The sequence below is a fragment of the Aquila chrysaetos genome, chromosome 8 (genome assembly GCF_900496995.4).
Source record: "Aquila chrysaetos chrysaetos chromosome 8, bAquChr1.4, whole genome shotgun sequence".
Classification (NCBI taxonomy): Eukaryota; Metazoa; Chordata; class Aves; order Accipitriformes; family Accipitridae; genus Aquila; species Aquila chrysaetos.
The window spans coordinates 16,632,072-16,659,531 of NC_044011.1; the positions used below are offsets into that span (position 1 = coordinate 16,632,072).

The 27,460-nt window shown below is 38.0% G+C and overlaps 2 protein-coding genes across 10 annotated transcripts in view; one reads left to right on the top strand and one right to left on the bottom strand.

The window, feature by feature from the left end:
- The window catches only part of TFB1M (transcription factor B1, mitochondrial), a 28,539-nt gene extending 7,591 nt beyond the window's left edge, over window positions 1-20,948 (bottom strand). Inside the window, exons 1-6 of one of the 9 annotated variants that reach the window (XM_030022356.1) lie at window positions 20,870-20,948; window positions 19,505-19,662; window positions 17,843-17,994; window positions 14,240-14,348; window positions 12,270-12,421; window positions 6,901-7,020 (exon numbers count right to left, since the gene is read on the bottom strand). In XM_030022356.1, the coding sequence (XP_029878216.1) occupies window positions 6,901-7,020; window positions 12,270-12,421; window positions 14,240-14,348; window positions 17,843-17,994; window positions 19,505-19,637 (666 nt within the window). In that variant the 5' untranslated portion in view covers window positions 19,638-19,662; window positions 20,870-20,948. The other 8 variants (XM_030022358.1, XM_030022362.2, XM_030022357.1 and 5 more) reach the window with 8 other exon arrangements.
- On the top strand, window positions 197-5,525 carry CLDN20 (claudin 20). Its single transcript, XM_030022364.1, has 2 exons — window positions 197-362; window positions 2,271-5,525. Exon 2 carries the CDS (start codon window positions 2,362-2,364, stop codon window positions 3,019-3,021), a length of 660 nt encoding a protein of 219 aa, XP_029878224.1. The 5' UTR covers window positions 197-362; window positions 2,271-2,361; the 3' UTR covers window positions 3,022-5,525.
- Window positions 20,949-27,460: the final 6,512 nt, after the last annotated feature.

Consider the following 27,460-nt stretch of genomic DNA (forward strand, 5'->3'; position numbering starts at 1 on the left):
GTTTACTCCTTTTAATCACTGCTCACAGTTTTCATCATAGAACCTGGATATCATTATGTATTTAGGACTAAGGGCCTCCATGTGTTTTTCCGCATAATCTCTTTGCTTTCCCTTACTGAGTGTTTGTCAAACGCAACTCATTAAACAAAGTACTCCTTTATTCTCGGGTAGATGGAACTAAGAGCGAACAAACAGCAGTAATGCACTTGCTGCAGAGAAGAGAAAAAAAACAACATTCCAAGAAATTTTGTTAATACATGCCAATGCAGTTTTATATGAGATGGGATAGTTCCATTCAAGAGAAACTGCATTTTTCCAGGATTTCTACAGTGAAGAAAACATCTCAGACCTCACATCCAGCAGTAAGTGCTACACAAACAGGAATGAAACATAACTGTATTTTTTATTACACTTGCAGTGCTTATACTTGAACTTATCATGCCTTTAATTTGGTTCATCCCATTAAATGTAATGTACAATTACTATTTGCAGTGGTTTGTGTTTATGTTTGCATGTTTGTATGTGCTGAAATTTTAAAAAGGAAGCAATGAAAAAGGCTAACACAAGAGCCTAATTAGCTGTTCCAGAATATGCTTTTGAATGAGTTCTGAGCTATCCAGACATGTCAGTTCCTTCTGTAAAAGGAAGTTAAACCATCTTTCCTATGGGCCCAATACAGCAAATGATATGTATTTGCCAAAGCAACTCTTCACAGTTTGAACAAACTGGATTTGGAAATAGGCAGGTCTTTGAAATAAGATTTTAAAAATGAGTAGCTGTTAATATTCTCACCTTAACTATAAGCATTTTTATATATATATATATATATATATATATATATGCTGGACAGAGTTAGCACAACCTTGAACAATTACCTGAACTAAGTACAGTGTATAAATTAGAGGATTACTTGTTATGTAATGCCACTAAAGACTGATAGAATACATAGTGATCAAAACCTTATTGTCTTATGTATAATGAATTGAAGTAAGTGTACAGTGCTTACAGATATTTTGTGTTCCACTTATTTCAACTTTATCCCCTATTATTACAGCTTTTCAAAAAAGTTCTAATGCTAAAGACCAATTTTAATATTATTGTTCATATTTAGATAGAATGTCTTAGAAAGCACAATCCAGGACTGAGGACCGCCCTTTCTCTATCACTCTGACAAAAGACAAAACCTGCCAATTATACAGCCCCACTTAAAAGGCAGGACACCATTTCTAATCCTCATCACAGAGGTTTCAAACCATTGCTCTTCATCTGCTATCCCAACAGTCCAGCTGATGTAACAGTAATAGTTTTGTCTTCCCAGGTACACAGTTATCACACTGCCTAAAATATTCTCATCTGTCAAATGAAATTTGACTCTTTATGCAAGAATAGCAGGGAGGCTTTTTAATGAATTTTTAAAACTGCCACAGAATGGCAAATTTGCAAATTATTTCAGACAGCTAAGTGATTGATTAAAAAAATGCACTTACACAACTGAATTGCTCCATATCAGTGTTAAAAACAGTATTTTATAGACAAAAGCAGATCATATTCACTCTTATGACTTGCTCAATACTGCTGCTCTAAGTCAAGGATTGAGAATCACTGGCTGAAAATAAAATATTGATTTAGAAAAGTCACATGTGACTTAATTGTGAAAATATTGCAAAAAATTAATTCAATCTTCTCTTTCAAAAAACATGAAATTTCATAACAGTTATTACACAAAAGAACAGATAATATTTAAATAACTGAAATAAAGGGTTACCTTTAATCATACTTTAAACAAAAGATAATATTATACATGTTCATTGTTATAAAAGTGTCAACAGGAGCTGGCTACAGCCATCAACACACTTAAAGAAGGTACTTGAAAAGTACAATATATTTTCTACCACATCATTTTTCCACAATGACTTCTAATCTGCAAGTTTCTAATGTTCCATTTACAATGTATATTTGTCTAGTAAGCCTGCAATCCGTATACTATTACCAGAAACAACTCCAGTAAATTAAGTTTTGCCTGATGGCTTGCAATCATGTATGAAAGAGCAGCAGCTCCTTCTTACAAGCAATTCTTAAACACTGTCCATTTGCCATCATTTATGTTCAAGTACCTTGTGTACAGCTGCTCAGCTGCTCTCATCTGCCACAGGATCACATTCAGATATTCATTCACATAGCTCTAATTTTAAATGCAAGCTTTTTTTGTTTGCTGATTTCTTTTCCCCCCCTCGCACTTCTCCTCCCCCCCCCTCCTCCCTATTACACAGAGGGCTACAGCCTTGGCTACGAAGCTACCAACCAGTTACACTCATTTACAAGAGAAAAACAGGCAGACAAAAGGTGACAGCAGATATCATCATGGCATCAGCAAGTCTGCAGTTCTTTGCTTTTATTCTGGCTTTGTTTGGTGTTTTTGGAGATATCACCGCCACCCTGCTACCCAACTGGAAGGTAAATGCAGATGTTGGTTCAAATATCATAACAGCTATAACCCAGATGCAAGGGCTTTGGATGGACTGCACATGGTACAGCACTGGGATGTTTAGCTGTACCCTGAAATACTCCGTTCTCTCTCTCCCCGTCTACATCCAGGCTGCACGGACCACCATGGTACTGTCTTGTATCCTATCAGCCTTTGGGATCTGCATCACTACAGTTGGAATGAAATGCACAAAGTTGGGAGGGGACCCTGACAGCAAGAGTCATGCTTGTTTTGCTGGAGGAGTCTGCTTCATTCTTGCAGGAATCTTTGGATTAGTACCAACATCCTGGTACACGAGGGAAATTATTTCAAATTTTCTGGACCAGACCATTCCAGAGAGCAGTAAACATGAACCAGGAGGAGCAGTTTATATAGGATTCATTTCAGCAGCGTTTCTGCTTATTGCAGGTGTAATCTTCTGCACTTCCTGTTTTAAAAAGCAGCAAGGAGCATGGATTTACGGTCCAAAGCAGCACCATTTTCCATCCACGGAGCAGGAAAGCAACGCAGGTTACAACCTGAAGGACTATGTATAAAAATACAGTTACTTCTATCTGTTGAAGCTTTTTTTGTGCTAAGTGTAGTTTGATTATTTCAAAGAATGTATAACATAGCACTTTTCTTGCATCTGGGTTGCAGTTATGTTTAAGCAAGGTATTTCATTTATAGCAGCATCCACAAAAAGAATGAAGCAGGAAACAATGCTTAAGTCTGCTACTAAAGTACTTTTTTGTGTTGATTTTTCAAACCATTCTTTTTGACTTTCCCAGTAACATTTATTGAAGAAAAAGGAACTATTTTAAAACATAACTGACAGAATAATTAATGTACTGATGGCTTGTTACAGCAAAGATGCTTAAAAACTAACTGCTTTCTATTTAGCAAATCAGGCTATCAATAACATATAATGTTTTATAGTGTATTTTACATTTTTATCTTTATTTTAGTCATGATGCAGGGGAAAAAACCCAACCACTCTTTGTCCAAGAAGCCCAATTCAATGGTTTTTAAATAGCAGACACATCTGCCTTTTATTTTCTAAATTGCCTTGGTAACTAGATTTCTTAAAAAAAAACAACAAAAAAACAAAAAAACAAAAAAAACACCCACAACAAAAACCACACACACAAACACCAAAACAAAGCAAAAAACCACAACAAAAACTCCCAGTCCCAAACCTTAGCTGCATTGTATATTCTGCATATCAGGCTGAAGAATCAGCAGTACCATTCAGATCTTGCCAAAAATGGCTCTCCCGCCCCAAACTGCCACCTGCTGTGGGTTTCATTTATTATTGTTAAAGAAATGTCTACTCCGCATTCACCAATTGCTGCTAATCTATCATTACACAATGAATGTGATATTTGATGAGCGATACAACAGAAATGTAACCATGACTATGAAAACACCTGCAAACTGTAACACACAGGATACAAAGTAAATTATCTGTGTTCCAGAAAAACCTGGAAGCCTTCTGGCTTACACTTCTTCAAAGTAGCTTTTAACAGCTCAAATCACACAGCTACCATTTATTGTCTTCTACATTTCTGGCCTTCTAAAAGAACTTTGTAAGTCCTTGTAATTATTCCTGTCGGGTCTGTTTCAGGCCCGCTCCCATGTATTCTATTACCGTAAAACGTAATATACAATGGTGATGAAGAGACAGCTTCTTCGTCTAAATTTATTTTCTTAACTCCCTTATTTTGATTAATAATCTTAGATCCTTTAACCTTTTCTTTCACCACACAGATTTTGTTTTGTATTGGTCATTGGCAGAGTATGTTCTATCTAAACACTTCCCTAAATGAGAATCAAATTGATGGTAATTTGCTAGCATGGGTAAGGGAATGAGAAGGAGTATGATACAGGCCTTTAAATTTAGGAATACAATAATGCTGGATGAGTCTTTCAACAAAACCAACTGCTATTTATTTTGCATATTTATATACAACTTTAATTTCCCATATTATTAACCTGAAATTTACTAAAACAGTATGAAGGGGCCTTAACATTATACCTACAGTTTGTTGGAAAAAGTAAGATCTTCTGTTACAGCATTTGAGAAAATGGAATGTTTTATGCATCTAATACGTAAAGAGTCTTTATTCGAATATACATAGAATGGAATTACATCTTGCTTGTATTACCACTGTTATGTAGCCATTTTGAGTTTCCTATGTATTCATTAAGAAGCTTGTTTTGTACAATTCCTAATGCTAGTATCAGCAGTTATTTGGTATTGGAAAGACTGAACTATGACCAAAAAGCCAAGTTTTCTTTGCTTAGACACAACGCTGTGCAGCACCATTCCATTCCATAAACCAGTAGTCTTTTATATCTCAACATTCCTCGTATTGTTGAAATAATATTCATTCATTGGGAAAATGAAGTAAACAACTCATTCCCAAAAACATGCATCTCCACCTTTAGTAAGTGGTTTGACATGACACTAAGCTGTGATCATTGCTATGTATGTGAATTAAAACTAACATTTGTAAAGTAAGAACCAAAGGCATTTTCACAGGAGGGCATAAGAAAAAGGTAATAACTGCATATCATGAGCAAAATGAGGTATTCATCGGTTACATAAGCAGCAAATTTTTCTTCCTATAACTTTATACAGAAGTACCTGAATTTCCTTGTATGCCTATGAAACCAAAATGAAGCACGCACTTAGCCACCTCATTCACAATATGCTGCAAGAGCTTTCCAAGAAAACAAAGATTCTGTCAGAAACAGTAATATCTAAAACCATGTCAGTCTATGGCTAAAAGAACAAGGACAAAACAGAAGATCAATCTACAACAGGAGTTTGAAGGAAACAAAATATAGTGAGAACAGGTCTGTCTGAAAAATTTGTACTTTCTGCTTTTGCTATATAAGCAATACTTGTTTTAACTCAAAGAAATATATTAAATAAAAATATGCTTGCCTTTAGTGGGACTGCCTTTTTTATTCAAGAGAGCACCAACAGACTGTAGGATTTGCTTATACTAAGACATTTGTCACAACTCTGAGCTACCCCTCTCAGTCAACTATGGCCTTTTCAGTACAGGAAAATGGGAATATCAGTTATAGCTTCCCAATTCTGAGACACAATCTGCACAAGACTTCTGACTACACTAGCTCTACTATGCCCTCAAATTGTATCCACCATTGAGAAACCACCACCACAAAATTGGAATTTTAGCCTTACTGAACACTACTTCACATATTTGACAGTAAAATGACATCCTGAAATTATTTTTCATTCAGCTAGGAGACAGGAAAAAAACCACCGAAGAACCCCAACCCAAAAATGCAAAGCAAAAAATAACATGTCTTAAGCGTGGTTATTTTTCTTCACAACAGACTGCTGTCACAACTAATAATTTAACATGTTTGAACAATTACTTGTTCAAAAAATAGTAACAGAATTTTAAATCGTCATCAGAATACGCCCAGATAGAGGCCTTAAAATTCATTGTGATAAAAGAGAGACAATGACCTTCCAAAGGTTCTTAAGAGATAAGCCTGAAGAGTAAAAAGACCCAGAGAGAGACTGTGATAAGGGCGAAGGGAGACGTATTGATGAATTGAACCAACCAGTTTAAGAGGATCTTTCAGATGCTGGAAGTTCATTTCTGAACCAGAACACTAGACTTCCACATGCATTCAGAGGAAACAGACCCCACTTAGTGTCAGGCACACATTTTAACAACAACAACAAAAAAATATCTTGCCCAAAATGCAGTTTAATTTACTAATTCTTGATTTCTGTAATCATAATGGCTATTAATAAAAACCAGTGGCAGCAGATAAAAGGACAGCAAAGAGACTGTTCTCCTCTACTCACTCAAGAGCAGATAGGAGGGAGAAAAGATTGTTACTTTTTTAAACAGGCAGTGGGATGTAGGTGACAAAGCGCTATAGCGAATAGGAGGGAGTTAAATATGCTAAAGCTGAGTAGAGTGAAATGTAAAGATTATAGACACAGTAAAATTAGATATGTTTGACAAAGATGACAAATGAAAGGCTTTTATTTATCAGGGTCTTTCAAAAGACCTATCAAATTTTCTAGGCACAATTCCCAAACTGTTTATAAATGCAAACTGTAAAACAGCAGGCTTTCCAAAAACACTACAATCCTAGTGGACTATCCGGTCATTAAATCCTAATCTCCTCCTCCAGAAACACCCAAAGTTGTACTCTGATCTTGCAGATAGGCTTGAAGGTCAAAGCCAAGTTCTGAGGAACCAAAAAGAAAAGCACCTCTTTGAAGCAAGTATGCTTCATTTACAGGAATATCACATCACTCCACTTCATAGTATGGAGATATTGAACTAGAGCACCCAACTGCGTTCCTTACTCAAAATCAGATATATTGCTTGACTGACAGATTAACAAAAACCCCAAAGAAATACATAAAAACTTACCTCTGGCTTTGGTACAAAGGCTTGACCTGGAATTACGAAACAGTTTTCAACAGTGCAGAGATGCTGAGACATGATGGACAGTCTGCTACGTTGCTTACCTCCTGGATTAGCTGTAAGCCTCTATTGAAGAATCAAAACGTAAATCAGTGAAACTGAATTGACCAAGTGGTCAGTTATATTAAAGCTTGATTTTCAGTAAAATCAAAGGCAAAGAAATGAAAAAAAAAATTAAGAACTCATATCAAAGTTTATGCCTAGTTCATCTAGAATTTTTTTCTCCAATGTAGCACCATTTCACTAAGATGCCATGCTAATTTACAACCTCAGTCGTGCAATCAAATGCACATGAAAAGGAGCTCCTTGAACTTCTACAGAACTTAATGAATGTCAAAAGAATTTTGTATGGGCACAAAAGAAAACTAAAACTATTTTGACTGCAGAATTCAAAACAAACATAGCACCAGCTGACAGTATTCTCACATCTTTTCCTTCTGCTGTTTCTGTATCAAATATTACTATTTTTCCTCCTTCAAGATGAAACAAAGCTCCAAAACCTCAAAATCAGATAAAACCAAAATTTCTTTGTTATTAACTGGTCTTTGCTTACAATATATCAAGGAAGCTGGATCTACTTTACATAAATTTAGAATACCTAACAGTAGGAGCATCTAATACATAAAGCTCAATTCGGTAATTCTCTGGTTTTCCCAAGAAATTTCTTACAAAGATTATCAAAAAAGTAGCCTGGGCAGAGGTTTTCTACACTTTCATGACCTGGCAAGAAACATGTTCTCTGTGTTTTGCTAGCACAAACAAGACTTAAACATAAAAAAGCACCCAGTAAAACAAGTGTCAAATGGTGAAAGGCATTACACTAACTATGCAGAAGTAGAATTTTGAAGATTCCTGGTTTTAGTTACCACTACCTTATAAAAAATAAAAGATGAAAACCAACTGCATATCTGCTAATATCTGTACATCACCTACCTTCAGATGAAAAGCCTACTTATGAAATGCTGCCATGCTTAATAAAACAAACTGTGAAAAATAAAACTAAACCTATTGCTAAAGCTTTTTTTTTTTAAACAACTCTCCTGAAAGGCAGTTTAAGTCTCAGCATAGAGCAAATAAAATACTTTTCAACAACATATCAGAAAGAAAGCTCAGTCATTCTTTTTGCCTACATCAGCATTAAAACTGCCTTCATTATTGTTTCAGAGGAAACCTATTAAAAAAATTATCTATCCACCATTGTTGTTATTCTCTGAAAAAAAACAGGTTGCAAAGTCTAACAATGCAATCAGATATGCACTTCCTTAACCTCTGCAGTGGAAATGAAACAGACCTAATGACAACGCTTGTAGTCCTTCCAATGCCAATTCAAACAAGCCAGTCTTTACTTCCCACAAAAACAATCTAACAAGTCTCAGACAATTAATTCCTGCTTCTCAGCTCCAGAAAGGACAACTTAACAACATCCACCTCTGGGCAGTAACATCTTAAACCACTTCAACCACATCAGCAGGAACATACCTGTGTACGGCACAGCTCAAGGAACACAAAAATGCTGAGAATATACTCACAGAATAGAATCATAGAATAGTTTGGGTTGGAAGGGATGTTTAAATGTCATCTAGTCTACCCCCCCATGCAATGAGCAGGGACACCTTCAACTAGATCAGGTTGCTCAGAGCCCCATCCAACCTGACCTTGAATGTTTCCAGGGATGGGATATCTACCACCTCTCTGGGCAACCTGTTCCCGTGTTTTACCACCCTCGTTGTAAAAATTTTTTTCCTCACATCTAGTCTAAATCTACCCTCTTTTAGTTTAAAACCATTACCCCTTGCATTATTGCAGCAGGCCCTGCTAGAAAGTTTGTCCCCATACTTCTGTCACCTAACCTATTTTTGTAGGGTTTATTCCCCTCAGTTCTCAAAATTTTCTTTGTTCTTACTTTAAAGATATAGAGAGCATCTGAAACTGTACTAAGTAAACCACTCTGGAGTTCAGCTAACTAGGTAACATTTTTGCATCTGCTGTAACAATTTCAGCAAGGCACGAAGCAAAACAAAGATTCTGAAACCTAACCTGGAATACAATCAAGGCGGTACTTGACAACTCTTCTAATGCTCCTCACTATTAACCACTCTCAGTGACTACCTCAGGAACAACTATTTGTTTTATTCTTCAGTAAGCTATACCATACAATTGTGGTTTTCATTAACATGTATTAAAACCCCATTATCACTGAATCTGCAAAATCTGTCACAGGAATTAACCTACACAAACAATTAGACTGGCAAAGCTGACCATACAAAGGAATATTAAACACATGTTAGTACACAAGTCACTTTCTGCAAAACAACTTTGTTTTAGAACATAAGTATTTATATTTATCCTATATCAGTTATGAAAACATAATGGTCATTTTTCTTCTGTTTGCTGCTCAAAAATATGAATTATTTTCCACTTCATTAGCACCTTTTGCCTAGTGTTCTAAATAGACAGAAGTGTTAGATACCAAATGATTAAGTATTCTGCTCTTCTAACACGCCTGTCTTCCAGATATCTAACGGTTTAGCACCCCACCTCCCAGCCTGCAGATCAGGTTGGCAGAGCTGTTCAGGCAAATTACTCTGCCCAGTTTTACTCAAAATTAGAGACTGACAAAGATGTTCTATTTAAACTGAAATGTGACTCATTTTAATGGAAGTGGGCCAGGAAGTACCCAGCCCAGATGACAGATTTGAGGTGAAGCACTAAGGCATTTGGGGCAAGGTAAAAATTCTTATCCACAAAGTATGTCACAATTTTACAAATTTAAACTACAGAGACAAAGTGATCTGCTTGACACTTAAAAGTGCCATTTTTACTGCTGTGGATGTCTGGCCTATCCTCCTTAATAGGCCTCAGAATTTACTATATAACATAACTGCCAGTTCTCATCAACAGTTTTAATCAATTTAATCAAATCATATCAGAACAGAATGGTCTGTAGTAATAGGTCTATACTGACATAACTCATGCCAATGTAGCTGTGCTACAAGGAAACAGAAAAAGCAGGAAACTACCACCAGCAAGAAAGGCAAAGTTATTTTCCACCTGTTACACTAGCAAAAACGAGCCTGACCACAAATAACACAGTATATTGCATTATTTTCTTACTGATAACATCAGGTTATCCTAACTGATTGATTATAAAGCACATAGCTCCATTCCATGACAGCATCGTACCCCTGCTGCTGAGCTTATGGCATATATACTTTCTTTGATATGTAGGCTCTTAGTTTAGAAACATCAAGTGAGGACATCAAACTCCAGATTATAAGATATTCTCCTTTTAAGAATATAACTCCACAGATACATAAAATATCAGTGGCAACTTATTATCTGCATTATGCTGTTCTCTATTTCCTGGTACTGAATATGCCTGTACATGCCAAATTACAATGGTTAACTTAAGCAACTCCAGAGAGCCAGAAAAAAGACACGGGTTTTGATTGTCATCCTTTCTCCTAATCATAAAACAAAATAGTCTCTCTCAAACAAGTTTTTCATGATGTCAAATCAATTATGGACATGCAAACCAGAAACTATGAACAACTTTGTCTTCAGTGGAAGATCTGTGTTTAAACAGACGTAAGAACAAGAATCAAGAGATCCCAGAATGTAAACTCAACAACAATTAACACTGATTCATTGCATGACCTTGAACAATATATTAAATTTCTAGTCTTTCTAACTTCTCAGCATTCTAAGTACAAGGAACTTAAGAGTGCATGGTATTTAGCATCTCATTGAGCTATGCTGGGTGCAGAAGCACTATTATCTGCATGTCACCAATGGCGTATGCAGCTGGTTACAGCTATATAAAGTACAGAGTGCATTTATGCTCTCACTCAGTGCTAGGCCAATTTTTTCACTGCTGTCACAAAACTTTGCATCTTACCCGTCATCACTTTGCATTTTACATCACAGTCCATTAGCCATATTCTGCAACAAGGTCTAATGTCAAATGACATGAAGTCCTTCTGGAAAACAGATCTGGATTTTTTAATGCCTGAAACCACATGAGCTCAGAACTGAATTAAGAAATCTAGCTTATTTCATACCAAATGTTCGTCCCTGGTGTTCTCTAGGGCCACCTACTGGAAATACTTCAGTACTTGTCTTGAATCTTGATTGCAGGGCTAGAGTAATGCCAGCACAATATGCTTTTCTATGACCCCAAAAAACAACAGCAGACATGCTACTTGCCTATATAATTATTGCTAATCTACATACCAAAAAACCCACAGCAAAATGTTCCTATTAGAATTTTTACTTTGAAAGAGTAAAATTAAAACAACACACACATTTATTTTGCACACAGAAAACCACGTATTTACAAACACTGGAGTAATTAGATGGAAATTCAGTTTTCAGACTGATGTGCAATTCTTTTTTTTTTTTTTAAAGGAAGTGAGATGCTGGTAAGGAGCCATACTGAGATGCTGATAAGAAGCACTACTGCTTTCATAAATACAACCCCAAAAGTCTTCCAACCTCTATGTTATGTTTCATGCAATGGCAACAGAAATAAACCGTTAAGTCTGAAAGCATTGAGGAGTAAGTCAACCTAATATCAACTGATCTAGAGTATCAACTGATCTAGAACTAGCACTACTACACAGCAGATCAGTTTGGCTTTTAAAATCTCAATTTGCTCTTGGACTTGGTGTGACAGAACTCAAATGATGCCTTTTTACACACACAAGACTGGCAGCAATCCATTAATAATTCTTACACCAAGTCTCGTGCAAAAAAGCCAGTCAGTTTCCATGGTCTTGAGAAACACTCCGTGTTTTGTGTTTAATCACAACTGGAAATAATGTTAACCTTCCATTTTTCCTTATTTCAAGGAAGGTGTCATCTTTTTTAAAAATTATTTTTAATTAAGAGGGCAAGAAATAATAACTATATTTCTTGAGATGATTGAAAGGCAAGGAAAAACCAACTGATGAAATGGTGCATGAATGGCTGTGAGAGAAGATATTTAAAAACAGAAGAGAGCTGTGGAACCTATTCATGTCAAAAATATCTGACTTCAGAAGACAACAGATTAAGTACCGTAAGGAAATATATCCCTCCATAAGAAATTTTAAAACAATAATATTTATGTGCTGTGAAAGGATCAAAGCAGATGATTAACTCAACATTAACATTTATAATTTATAGCCACAAAACCTAAAAATTGAACCAACTCTTTCCTCTCTTTTTAAAGCCAACTAAGATTGGTTTTGTACTTTTAAACAAAAGGTTGCACGTAAACAAATTTTTGTTCAGTTGAGCATCTGTAAAATTTTGGGAAAACACTAACATCTTACCTCTGCAACTTCCTTCTGAAAAGTCAACGTCATCTGTGTCCTGCCATAAATAAAAGGTCCATCCTTTTTGGAAACATTTTCAAGCCATTTGATGATTAGAGGAGTGGAAACACTGAAAGGCAGATTCCCAATGATATGTATATTTGGTGGCTCTGTTAACATTTGATGGAAGAAAAACAACTGTTAAAAAGGTCTGGATAAGATTTTGCCATAAAAGAACACATAAGTGAGAAAGAGATGTGCATATCAACCTAGATTTAAAATATGAAAACAATTTTTATCATGCCACGCCAAAATTATGCCTTTCCATTTATACTCGTCTTACACTGACAAAACTGTGTTACTATTCTCAGTAATTAGCTGCAAAAAAGTGCTTAGGTTTGGTTCTCATTTACATTTGAATAAAATCAGTAGCTTTCAGCTGATTTTCAGCTGATCCCCAGATTTCAGCTGAGCTCCTCCAGAATAGCAAAACTGTAACAACAAGAAAACTACAACAGTGTTTCCATGATTTTAAACTATGACTATTAGGTACACAGTAACCAGCCACACTCAACCTTCTGTCCAACACATTCCTCCCAGGGCATTTTACTGAGTTTTCATAATCCCCAAAACAATCACCTAGCTCAAACTGTACAGAGCTCTCCTTCTGTGTTGAGTCCTCTGAAATCAAAAGGTCTTAGAGCAAGTACAAGACTTACCCATAAGAAGCAATATGTATTATTCAGCTATGGATCATATCAGTATGTATGTGTTCTACAACACAAAGCAAGCATTTCATTACCAGGGATCCTTATGTCTAAGCAGGAGTGCAATAGAAGCAGACAAAACAAAAGCAAGTGTGTTGTTTCTTAGATATTACAGCATTTAGTAACATGAATAAGAGATGATAATATCAAATTCAAGCTGGTTTTCTGGTACACTTTACTTATGCACTTTTTAGGCTGTGGTATTTCTAGCATATTTATGATATTACACATACCTCAGAGATGGCTAAGTATCTTTCTGATACCCACCAGCTTTTCAGATTTTCATATGACAATAATACAGAAAAAACTGTATCTTACCTTTAATTAGTTAGCTCCAAAGACAACGACTTATATGTATGTTCAAGAAAGGTAAATTTTTAAAAGCTGCACTACACCTTCACACATGCATTTGCTCATAGTTCTGTTTCATGAAGCACTTACCTTTTGCAATGAGGCAAATACAGCATAGAATTTTTCAAGGTGAGCATAATGTGGCATGGTCTTTTATGTCCTAAGTCAGAAAGCAGTTTAACTGTTCTTCAGGCACTGCAGACAGTGACTCTACCTTAAATTAAGCAATGTGGAAAAGGCGACTGGGAGGTCATCTCTGATTTATCTAATAATATTACGTGTTTTAACAGGGAGATGAAATTGAGTCCTGTGAGAACCTCAGATTTGAAAAAAAAACCAAAAACAGAAACAAAAACCCAAAACAACAAACCACCAAATCTCTGATTAGATTCTACTTTTGCCAAAGATATCCAGCTGAAACCAAAGCAATGAGAAAACTAAATTTTTGAGGACAAATTTCCTAAAAGTTTCAAAGCAAGTTACAGAAATTTCTTCAGTGGAATAATAGCAGTGGTGGCTTCTGGCTTCTTCAAAAAGAGGAAGAAGCTGGGAAGAAAGTATACCATTTGATTTGCTTTTATACTTTCCAAGAGTCATTACTGTACAGTCAAGACACTCTTAAGGTTAATAACTGCAAAGCTCCTTACTGTTGACTAAGGTGAATGTCACACAAATTCTGCTGATTTGTCTTAGAAGATGATTCTCTGTTTCCTTCTAGAAAGGAAGAAAGTTAGCTCGTCTCTCTCTTCTTACCTTCAAAAAGTACCAGAATTGAGTAACACCTGCACTGAGTGAACTCCAACTGTATCACCACACTTATGACTGACTCAGAAGCCTTAAAAATGAAATAAACCAAATCCAAATACTAACCATCTTCCCAGTTCTTTTTTAAGTGCTTTGGAAAAACCTTCTCCATCTTATATGTCAGGATATCGCCATGAACAATACGCACTTTTCCTGGAGCTGCTTCAGATAACATCTGTTTGTAAGCAAGCAAGCAGAATTCACAGTGAGTATTAACCAAACTGATTGCCAGTTTCAGCCACAGCAGGAATGAAACTATTGCTACATATTTATCTTCAATACATTAATATTCACAGCTGTAGAATTCTTAATAGGGAATTTAAACTTGAAAAGACTGCTAAGAGTCTCTTCAACAAGGACAATTAACACTAACAGGACCCCACCTGATTTAAGTAATAATGCAAGCAGCAAGTTTTGAAAAGTTTTTTAGATCCATTACCTATGGAAACAAGGCTCCTGTTGTTTATTGTCTCCCTTGCAGCTGTAGGGTCTATTATCCAATTTTTGCCATATGTGATACAAGGCTGCAGAAATATTTAGTCATTTTTTCTTTTACATAAAAAAAGGGGGAAAAGATTCTCTTAATACTCCCTGTAGTAGTCTGAACTCACACCATGAAAAACCAAGGAGTTCCCAAAAATGAGGGAATGAGTACCTAGCAGTAGAGAAAAATCTCAAAAATTTGTATCTTTTTAGACATTACAAAATCCACTCTGTTGTCAACTTCTTTATCCTACTTCTGCAGGTCATCTAGTATTTAATAAAGGTTGAAATGTAAACTCAAAACCGGCTGTGGTTTGATGACCAATTCTTTCATTTCTGGTGCCAGTTTACACAACCAAAGTCACTTAAGTTTTTTAGTGTTGTACCAATCTTTTCTCTTACAGTATGAAACTATGCACAAACAGCACAATTCAAAAGCTAAGTCAACTTCTACAAAGATGACATCTGGGAATATTTATTGTTCCTAAGTTAGAACAATGAAAAATGGCTTAAAGAACAATTTTGCTTTTGCACAGAAATCCTAATTCATAAACAGTTAAGTGCCGGTGGCTTAACTGCTGAAATAAACTGCTCACCATTGTTAGTTCCATCTTCAATCTGAATCGTGTTTATATGCTCAGGGGCACAAACAGCTTTCACAGGTCTCTAAGTGAAAGGAAAGCGCTGCTTTCTCATACTGTTCACAAAATTTTTTTGAGTAAAAGTTTTTTTTACCATGAAAAAAGCTAAATTTTGTGTAGAGTACTAAAAAAAGCTTCACCAAAACCTAAGTGTTCCTACATGTTTTAAATGCAATTATTTCCAAATAGAAAAAATAAATCTAACCTCAACTCCAAACCACTTAACAGATTTTTCAGCATTACACTAGCAATTATAGGGCATACAAATTCACTAATCTGCCATGATTTGTCAAATCTTTCTTTGAAGCTGTTATTAAATGCTATAACAGGATGAAAGATAACATAAGATCAATAAAGTTAAAAAATAGCATCAGAGGAAGCAGACAGCTGCCTACACAACAATGGATTAACATATGTTATATTGTTTTTTAATAATGGTTTTCACATCAAGAGGAATTTGGGGGTTTTGAGTATCACACTTCACATAAATGAGAACTGCAATTATTTGTGAGCAGAAAATCAGAGTTGTATATTTCTGATTTGAAATAAAGACTCAGAAACCCACTGAAACTTTCTCCATTTTAAGGCCAATGTGTGCAGCTAACACAGTTCCAGGAGTTCTTGTGCACCAAGCACACGAGCCAAATGATTCTCCACCATACAGATCCTCTCATTTTTCTCACACAACCAAAAGGGCATGAAGAAAACATAAAGGGCATAGTTTAAAAAAATGAAATTGTGTTCCTGGAAGAATTCTATACTCAATCCACTCTCTGGCTGAGAGCACCCTTCCTCTCCTCATAAATCTTTCCAGCCTAGCAACTATTAGAGCATATGGTGGTTGTGATTCTTTAAGAGCAAGACAGAACTGACAGACTCTCGGTTTATGTGTACAGAGTAAATGTTTACACATGTTCTTCACTATATTTCAGTTTTGCAGTAAAGAGGATCCCAACTTCAGTTTTGTGATAAAGACCACAGCCTGAAAAAGTTAATGAAAAACACTGTATGCTTTACATCAGTGATTTTATAAGTATCTGAACAGACATTTTAAAGTAATAGTCCCCAATTGGTATTTTAATCTCTGACATTTTCTGTTATTCAAATCTCAACCCTTTTATAAGCACTTGGTTTTGATAGAGCTTTTAATGGGAAACCAGAAAAAAAATAGGTATTACAACCCACATTATCCCAAAAGAAAGATTCATTCTGTTATGTATCACCTTATTTGGAAGGAAAAAAACAATACCAAATTTAACACTAATGGATGCAACATATTTCTTGTTCATTCACATCCACTATTACCGAGTTATAGCATCTTTATATTCAATAACCTCAGTCAGACATATTTATTTCTACTGTGCAAAGGTTGCTAATTAAAAATAATGACTAACATTAATTCACTTGAATAGTAAAGATAATTACATACCAAAAGCTCATTATAGACCCTGAAAAGTATACTTTTATTCAGAGAAATCTGTTGTAGTGGCTGCATTTTGAAAGATCAGAAAAATTGTCTAAGTACTTAAAAAACTCTGTTAGCTAAAGCAAGTATCATTTAATCTCAAATTCTCTCCAATCCCAACCCAGTTCTTAAAACCTAAAAGAAAAATGCAGATTTGCCCCCACTCAAGAAAAGTGAAAACACGAAGGTTTCATACCTCATAAGGTAAAGATGGCATACTGTAAATTATCAATGGCTAACCCTACAAAGACATAGTTACATGCATATTCAGGTTTAAGGATATGAGCAGTTTCATTCATATCTTACATTGGTTTTGTCCTACAAAGAGATGGTAGCACTTCTCAAGTGAACTACCTATTTATCTTCACTGCTGATTTACTACAGAAGACAGAGCGCAATATAAGGAAAGCCCTTTGAATTGCTATAATCTGAGATTGTAGAGGCACAAGAAAACAGTCCAATCTGAAGAGATTTTGGACTCTGTTTTTCTTGATAGATTTACACAGCCAAATTCCATAAACATGGAAACTTAATAGCAACACAAGTAGATGGCATTTGAAAAATGCCACAATGACTTGTGAACTTATACTGACTCTAAAACAAAGGAACAAAAGTTTAAGAGTGTTTTTTTTAAAATGTAAAATAAATGCTTGCTTTATTCTTCTGTATCTGGATGTTAATTCACATTGAATTGTATTAACTGGAGATACGCTTATAAACTTTAAAGCATAATTATTAGGATTAAAATGAAAAGTAAGGCCAAAGGACATTACATTCAGCCTTCAGACTACTATTTCACCTGCATGGTGAAATGCACCCTAAACGTCTCAACCTGAAACAAACAGACAGGCCTCAGCATTAATTCAGTTGCAGAATCAGGTCCTGAAGGGCCTATGAGAAAGGAGGAGCAATTAATTGCTATGCTGTGTATTTTCATCTTCAAGCAAACAATAGCTCTGATTTAAGCCAAAGAAGCAAATCTATTTTCAATGCTGAGATCTCAACAAGACACTTGGAACCTTTCTATGTTCTTATTCAATGTTGTGGATACATTTATACAAATTATTCTCCAGTTGGTACCTGCAATCCTGGAATAAATCGAGCATCTTTTTCAATTAAAAGGAGTTGTTCAACACCAGCACTGAGAATGGATCTGGTAATTCCTCCTGGCCCAGGGCCCACTTCGCAAACATGGGCATTTTTCAGCTCGCCAGCTTGTCTCACTATCTTGTCTGCAAAACACAAAGCCTTTATTATTCTCCAGAAGATCCAGCTCACCAAGATAAAGTCATTGTTTATTGTTAAAGCACAAGTGTGCTTATCTCAGAACAGACACAAACAGTGACACATCCCAGTTAAGCCTGCTAGACTGTACAGAATTCAGATCTGTTTCACACTACAAGATACGCTCAACTATTTAAAAAAGACTATTTTCAGTTTAATGTTTTTGATATACATTGTTGCTCATTACAGAATCAAATAAAAAGAGAATATGACCTCTCATCTGTAAACTAGCAGTACCATTCTCCTGCAAGTAAGCACTTGTGTTCAACATCCTAAAGTCTCACTACTTATCCTTATAAAAGTCATTCACTACAGTACCTCTGTTTCAAGGAAAGTTAAGTAGTAAAGAAGAAACAGTGAAGCTCTACCAAGATTACAGTACGTACAGAGTAATTTTATGAGGGAGGAGCTGAAGTAAAGTAAGAGTTGGAATACAGGCAACTGGTAGTTATAGAAAGTGGGGCAGTTGAAAGGTGAGGAAAAAATATGTGTACATAAGTAGAAGGATACAGCATTGGAAGGTATTACAGCCAGGCAAGAAAACAGATTAAGGATTACAGTAAGGATTATAAATGTAGCTAATGAAACAAAGGAATCCTTAGGAAACATGGAGAGAAGATGCTAAGAGAAATTATACTGCTCATTCTATAACTTCTTAAGTATGCAATGAAAAAAAGAAATATCTGAATGCTTGTCTACTTATAAGGTTTTACTAAATGCATGCAGACATTTTTATTCCAGGGTAAGAGTCCAGTTGTTCAGGAAGTGGAACCAAGTTTCACGTTCATATCCTAAATCTTTATCAACCTGAATCTTCAAATGTAATCGAATCATCAGCTACTTGAAGCTGCACTGCATTTATTACTGCAAAACCATTAGGACAGTAAAGAAACCCACCACTGATTGAGCAGTGCCAGCTTTGTCACCCATTGCTGACATGAAGCTGGAGAAAACCAAATTGTTCAGAACAATGTAACTGGTTCAGAAAAGCTACAACATTTCTGACAAACTGAAACAAATGACCTTCCTAACCACAGTATATAGTGAATTAAACTGCACAATGAGTTACGGTACTTTCTACAATATGTAATAATCGAAAAAAAATACTCATTTTTGAATCAAACTTATAAACTATAACAGTACCTGAATGGTAAAAGTACTACTAAGGCTTGGATTTCTGCATTTCAATCAGTAACCTGTATTTCATACAGGAATATAGTTTCTACCTAAAAATTACTCTGTAATTTATAAGCACACACATTTTCTAGGAATTTACAAGTAAAATCAATGTCTAAGCTAAAACTACTTTTAAAAGAAGTCTTTACAGGTTTACCATTGAGCTGCCATTAGTTTGACAGATGTCATCGTGCAAACCATCTCCTTAGCTAGAACCTGGATTCTGAAGAAAACCAGGACACGTTTTATAGTAGCTAAAAATACTAGAATAAAATATTTAACCTGTCAATCGCAAATCCAGTAGAAAGTTCTGGGAGAGTTGTTTCTGTGCTTTAAGGCGGAAGAGTTTAATGATGTCTCCAACAGTTGGCAGGGGAGGCAGACGGAAAGCTGCCACCTTTCCTGGAGCAGCCATAAAACAGAACTCTTGTTCCTTCCTCCTAGAGAGACATTGAAAAGCTGATTCTAGTAAATGCAATAAATTCTAATATACTTAATATTAAAAACGCTACTAAATTTACAAACCAAGACATGGTTTACAAATCCTTACACAAGCGCTAAATTTTAAACATCGGTATTGTGACTATTGTATGCAGTGCTTATGCTCAGCATGTATTTGTGGGATTTGGGCAAGTCTCGTTTTGTAGCTTTGCCAAAACATCATGTGAAACAAAACCCTCTCACAGTGGTTCAATGTCAAACTTTCATTAGTGCAGAAAAGAATCGTTAGGGATAACCTGCTTGAATTCATGGCATCACATAAAGGCAAGAGTATGTTCAATTAAAGTGTCCCTGAAGAAGAATTAAAAGTTTTGGTTTGTTTTTACTACTGAATTACCTCCCTTTCTAAGCAGAGGTAAAGACGGGAACCGCAAGTGTAGACAACGGCATCAGCCGATTTAAAAAATGAATTCTTTTCACTTTCAGCACGGCGGGACAAAAGGTTTCGCCTCTCTCTGCTCGCACCCGCCAGCCCCAGCCCCACCACGGCAGACCTCGGGGCCAGGAAGCTCCAGCACGGAGCGCTGCGCGGCAGCGGGGCCTGCCACCCGGCGCTGCCGCTTTCCGCTCTGCGGCACGGCCCTGCGGGGAGGCCGCCTCCCGCACCTGAGGCCTCAGCGGCCTCACGGCAGGGGCCGACGGGGGCGAAGCCGCGGAGCGGCGCGACCGGCGGGCAGGTGGAGGCGGGGGCCGGCGGCAGCGCCCGGCCCCCTGCGCCGGGGAGCAGCGGCGCCACCGGCGCTAGCACCCAACGGAGCGCCAGCCGCTCCTCTCAGCCCCAGGACCCGGGGCGGCAGCGGGGCCGGGGCCGAGCACCAGCAGCCGGCCCGACGCCCGCGCCCCGGCGCCGCCCGCAGCCCAAGCTGGGACTCGGGGAGGCCCCGCCCCCCGCCCCACCCATTGGCCGCCCGAGGACCGACGGCGCCCGGCGGGGCGGCGGGCTGCGCAGGCGCAGAAGCCGTCCGCCTGGCTGGGGAAGCGGGGGCGCGCCAGGTGGAGGAGGGGAGGAGGAGCCGCCGGCCGGGCCGGGGCGGAGGCGCCACGCGGCCGCACGCGCGTTTACTCCCTCCGCTGTTGCGGAAAGAAAAGCTCGGAGGCGCACGCCGGCAGCGCCGCCGTCCCTTACGGCGCAGAGTGGGAGCTCACCCGGAAAAGGAAGTGCCTCTCCTCTGCCCCCCGCGCGTCTCCCTAAAGGCGCCTGTGCCTGTTCAGCGCTTTAATTGGCTCGCTGTCCCGCGGGAGGGAGGGCCACGCATGCGCTCCGGGCAGGGAGGCGGCCTGCGGCCTTTGCGCGCGCATGCGCGGTGAATGTGGGGCGGCGGTTGGTCCTCCCTGCGGTTCCGCGGCCTCGGAGGGTTTTCTGCGCACCCAATGTAAAACTTTCAGAAAGTTTTCACTTTCCTGCCGCTCCCCTGGCTGCCGGGGAGGGTTCCTGCTGCGTAGAGGCGGGAGGTCCCGGAGCCAGGCCCCGGTGGAGCTGTAGGCCCTGCCGGCAGGGATGGGCTGCAGTGGTGGGCCTGGAAATGGCAGACTCTGGGTGTGCGTCACCACGGCAAAGGTGGTTCTAGGCAATAAAAAAAACCTTTGGTGGTCGTCATTGTGGGTTAAAGTGTAGTCTGTCCTGTTCTTTGTTAACGTGATTTGTCTGACGCCCCTTCAGATAGGTAGAACTGTTAAAACCTGCAGGCTCCGGGAAAAGGCACGTGGGTTTTGATGGTGTCTTTTCAAAAGGCATGGAAGTCCAATGGGAGTGCAGGTTCACAGATTTGCAGCTCAGTCTGGAATTGAACTGGACTTAGATGGAGCTCTGGGGTCTTTTTAATTTGAGTGAGCCGATCTCTAGGCCGTTTTTCAGGTGATCTGGATACTGCGCAAATGTCTGGCTTTGCTTATTTCTGTGTATCGAGATTAATTTTAAGAGTACGATCAGAACCTGTAGTTCATTTCCTTTGAAAATATGAATGCTTCTTTGTTTCTCTATATCTTAAGTTTTTTCCAATTGGAGCATTATGTCTTGATCTGACTGGGAAATTAGCATTGAAGAAACATTTAATAATAGTGTTCTTATGAGTAATTCTATTATATAAACTGAACAATTGCATGTTGCAATAGAATTTTAGCTACAATATACTGTACCAACATAAAAGTGCATGTGTTCATATATATGTGCAGGTATATTTATATCCATGTATGTATTCCTAAACATTGTCCGGTTTTGCTCATCCTAAAATTCACTGGTAGCATCAGAAGCCATTTTGGCAGAGTATTTCTGCAATATCTTTTGTCACAGTGGATTAAGGAAGTTCCCATCTTCACACCACTTTTGAACAATTTTTGAATTTTAAAGTTCTTCCATTTTGCCTTTATAATTCTGTGCTTGGTGATTATTATCACAGTGCAAGTGAATGCTAAGAAGATGTTTCAGAAAGCTGAACAGTTACTAGAAAGCCACATATAATCATGGATGTTGCTAGGTAGATGTAAGAAAATGAAGACATTGAAGGATTTGCAGAAAGTAATTCCTCACTCAGGATAAATAATGGGTGAAATTCTAAATAGCTTTGTGCATTAGACATAGCTTCTGCCATCAATAGCCTGTTCTAGTTAAATAATAACAGCAGATGCTGTAATGTAGTTCAGTGTTTTCCGGTGAAGAATTAAGTGAAAGAAGGTTGATACACAATATCTGCATCAATATCTCTTTACAGATGTGCGTTCAGTCATGTTCTGAGATCAGTCATGTTTATCACAGTTGAAACCTATGCATGTGAGATAAATAATACCTGTGTGAACATTAGTAGAGTCAACAGGAAAGAGAAGGTAATGCGAAGGGGCCGCATTTAAAGAAAAATGAAAATGGATCTAATTATGCAGTCATTAAAAACATACGCAACTTTGCAACTGATGTCAGTAAGAAAAGGAGCTGGCCTAGGTTTTATTGTTTACATACAGTGGAATATTGGAATAAAATGTCATGGTCCTAATCTTATCTGAAACACTGGAGTTTGTGAGGTGTAAAGTATTCGTCATAATATGTTATTATTTGAATTTAAAGTCATTATAAATGAAATACAAAATGTAAGCTCCACCTGTTGGTGAACATGTGGGATTTCACAGGATAGTTTTTACTTTGCCCAATTCCATAAGAGCTTTACAAGAAAATAATATAATGGTGATTTTTCTACTTAAAATCTGAAGAAATTGAAGGAATATAGAGTGGGTCTTAGGAAGAGCAAGTGTGAAAATGGCATGGGATGAATCAGCTTTGTGACCAGCTGAGGCATCCAGACTGTTTTAATTCTAAAGCAAAAAAAATGACAGTTTAAAAGTTTTTCTCAGTACATAAAAAATGTTATGTCAGAGCATTGTTTTAATAATGCATTTCATACTTGATTGTCACCAAGGCTGAGCTTTTTCATCTCACAACCTCAGGTCCACTCAGTCTTTGTAGACAAATATTGTTCTGTCATAGTTAAAGTACAAGCTCTTCCTTGATGAGATGCACAAACAGAAGTTTCCAGGTATTTCATGTGGCCATAACTCTTACTGTAATAATAACAAGATATAATAGATTTATATTTAAGTACTTGAAAGAAATGCAGCAATCTGTGCTGATGGGTCTACCTGTAGAAAAATTTTGGTAGAAAAATCACTTGCTAAAACAGTAATTCCAGTTTATAGTTGAAATGTTTTCCAGACTCCTACAGTCGCTATAGGGGTAGTAGTGTATGGGTTGGAGAGTGAAGGTGGCCCCTAAAACTCACGAAGGGAAAGTGGATGAATTAAGCCTTAACTCGTCACATCATCCGGTCATTTCTAGAAGATGTCTCCAACAGCGTCTTATCTATTCTGCAAGAGGAAAAGTGAGCCTTCCCAGCTTTCTTCTGTTCCTTCTGCTTATTCCATCCCTTTCATTCCTTTGCAAGTTATGTAGGGCCTGCAGGAAGAGCACTTCCTTCTTATAGTCCTAACAAAGTTCACAGGAGAAATGTGAGAAAAAGAAACTGGAAGGAATTTTTCCGTTCCTGCAAATGCCTGGCATCCACCCTGTGACTCTCCAGCCTCTTAATGGAAAATGCTTTCTCCCTTGATGTGTTGGAATTGTCACTGGAAGGCTTTTCTAATTACATATGTCAAAGTTTGCAAGAAGAAGAATTACTCTAGCTATCATGTCACATTTCAGCCTCTGCCATTGTTAAGAAGGTGGCCTTCTAATGGCCTGCATGCTATATGTGAAAGGTTTGTTTTCCTGAGTTCACTGTTCAGAGGAGAATCTTGAGGAGTCATTGTGGTACCACGGACAAGGCAGTGACCCATAACTGGGGAGATAAAGATTTTGTTCCCAACTGTCCCAGTGATCTGCTGTGTGATCGTTGTGAGGCACCGTGCATGCCTCTCTACGTTCACTGCCTTATAGCCGTCTTACCTGCTTTGAATGTAAGGTCTTTGGCGATGGCACTGACTTTCTGGTATTTGTGTAACAACAAATGGTTATGAGCATCATGGTCAGGACAGTCCTTAAGTATGTAGAAAGTGGCTGGAATATGGAGAGCACTACCATAAATAGCAATAATAAAACTTTAGTGACCCCTCAAGTTAGACTTTGGGCAAGTACATTTTGATGCTGGGGCTTGGCCCAATAGTCTATTAAAGACATTTTTAATCTATTTTCTTTCCTTCCTGCAGGGTGAGAGCAGTTGACAAAGAAATAAAATAATACAGAATTATGGAATGCTGGTGAAATACTTTGAGAATGTCAGGAATCCACCATCTGACTTACTTTGTCATTCAGTTGTGTCTTGACCTTAGAGACAGAGCCTGCTAATTTTGAAACCAATGAAACATCAGCACGTTTTCCACGGATCAGACGGATGTCAGGGCAAGATAAACTTGGGCATCTGAAGCAGATCAGATTCAGGTCCTGAGATCAATTGTGCAGAGACACCCTTATGGGGTCACTTGAAGTTCTTTTCTTGACTGCAGCTTCAGTTCAGGTTCACCTGCCAGCATTGCAAGGGTTGACACCAAAGTTGCGGCTGTACTTATGAAAAACCACGTGCACCAGTGGAAAGTTCCCACAGTAACTGTGGAATTTCAGTGCAATTTCAGTTTTTAATTTTACAGACTTGCTGGGCTCATTCATAGATACTAATTACTGGTTCTATGTTCAAGTTGTTACAACTTAAAAATAACCCCCTCTAAAAGGAAGTACGATATCACTGACCTAAAATGATTGTGTTGCTTGGCATTATTGTTGCTAGTTTTATGTTACAGCATAATGTTGTAGAAAACAGGGTTCACAAAATGCTCTTGAAATGCCACACTCCATTTGAATTCTGAGACAGAAAAATCTATTTGACAATTATTTTACATCAACTTAAGGTAAATAAGATGACAAGTTGTAAACGGCCAGATTGCATTGAAAAGTGACAAGGAAGTGTAACGCCAAAAAGAGGTTAGATAGATACAGAAAATCTTTTCTTTTCCACCCTGCTGGAAGTATTTTCATACCACAAGGCTGCTATTCTTCAGCTTGTTCTCAAAGACACTGTTTTCTATTGTTTGTTAAAATAAAATGTTTATTATTTCTATTGCACTACCTCATAAGGATCCTAAATAGATTTTAGGAGCCCATTGCACCAGGCACTGTACAAACAACATTGTGACTGCCCTCCCTCAGGAAAACTAGTGCAACCAGATAAAGTGCTGAAGAAAATAAATTGGCAAATGGGAAAGAGTTTAGGTAAGATAACAGCAGAGAGATGTACATTTGCATAGTCACAGTAATTTTAGAAGCCACAGGCTGCAAAAAAGTGCAAAACTGCCATGAAACATCTTCAGTATTAACTCTGTAGAGGATCTGTAAGATGGTTTCTTGTTCTTTGATGGTGGAGGCAATGCATTTTAGAATAGCTTTTTTGAACTAAACGTTCTGCTCAGTGCAATGGTTACATTCAGTGTGAAATAAAACAGAATATTCCTACATCCATTTCTTCCCCTAGAGCAAAACAATGCAGTTTTGGGAAAACCTTCCCACTTTTGTCAGTCTACCACAGTGGATTCACCAGGCCACATTATGATCAGGAACAGTATTTTCCTTGTTACCACTTCAATAATGTTGTGTAGCAAAAACGAAACACTCAAGGAACAAAGACTTCCCATTTACAGAAAGTCTGGCAGAAATTTCTGTCCAGACTGCTGAGTTCTTTCCTAACATAACTCAGGAAGTACAAAGATCCATGGCTTTCAGTATTGCCACAGCAGATGTCTAAAAATCATTATATTTATTTTAAAACATTAGAATGTCTTTCAATGCTTGATTCTTCTGATGTGCCTTTTGATCTGTGAGCCATTTAGTCTACTCAGGTCACATTGTCAAGCTCTAGCTGTAGCCATCCACACTAGAAAGTTTAGTTGACAGTTTTGATTTCCACTTGATCATACCATTCTAGGTGCTAGGGCATTAGAAAGCGTATCAGTTAATGCAGAGTTTGGGGTAAATTTCAGGAATGCCAAGAACAGGAGAATCAAGACTAGTCTCACTTACATTATCTGGTGGCCTCTGTAGAAATGGGATTTTCACACTGCAAGTAGGACCCAAACCCACACTCAGCACTGCAAGCTGCTGCATCATTATCACGCATTTATCATTGGGAATTTTACAGAATTGTGAAACATTGGTGTTTAGTGAGCTTGGTCTTGTTCACCCAACACCCAGGTCTCCATCTTGGAGAATGTTCCTATGAGGGTGATAGTTGTTTGCATCTTAATTAGGCTCTCTGGCAGAGTCTTTTCAAAATTGATGTTCCAGTTTTAAGCATTAAGTATCCCTAAGTTAAAGAAAAAAGTTGAGAGTAAAAGTTTTCTCACTACTTGCAACAGCTCCCACAACAAATTTCATTAGAAGTATAGCATACCATATCAACTGAAACCCAGGCTCTTATACTCTGTGTCATGAAAAATGAATGCAAAATTACGTGAACCTCTGAAAGCGCATGAAATGTGTACTATCATACAGGTAACAGTGTTCTATCACCACACTATGTCAGCGTTTATGCCGCCTTCGCAACAATCTAATTTATGTTCTTGTAAAACCCAGCCACAGACTGGGAGCAGCATGGAGCCTGTGGGAGGAGAGGAGATCACAAAGCAGGCTCTGTCCCTGGGTTTTCCTTTCCTGCTGCCGCATTTTCTGCAGGGCAGTTTAAAAACATATGTTTGCCTCATCTAGACTTACTGGACAATGTGTTAGAGTTAGATGAGGTCCTTGAACTCCTCCTTCTGTGCTTATGCCAGGCAAGTCAGTCACTGCCTGATCCCTCAGAAATAAGTGGTACTTAAGTGCCTAATACCTGTGGTGGGTTATTTATGCTCTCAGAAAAAGTGATATTCAAAAAGAGTGCAGAGAAGAAACCTTTCAGCTTCAGCTCTCTAGCTTCTGTCTATCAAGTACAGAGGTGGGAGAGGGGTCTGTGAGCTTGAGCATGGAAGGATTTCTGTCTTCAAAATGCTGGAAGGGGGTTTACAAAATGCAAAGGCAGAAGCTTCAGGGCATGAGTATTGGACCAAGCTCTCTGGCCACTGGGTGCCACTCTTGTTCCACGGCGAGTGAACCGCACAGTCTAGCAAGGAACAAAAAGTTTACTGACTCTGCTGTATGTCCTTATGTCTAGTCAGGCTGCCAGAATACGAATGCCGTATAGCCCGCCTAGCAGAAATAAAAAGCAGAAGGTCAAT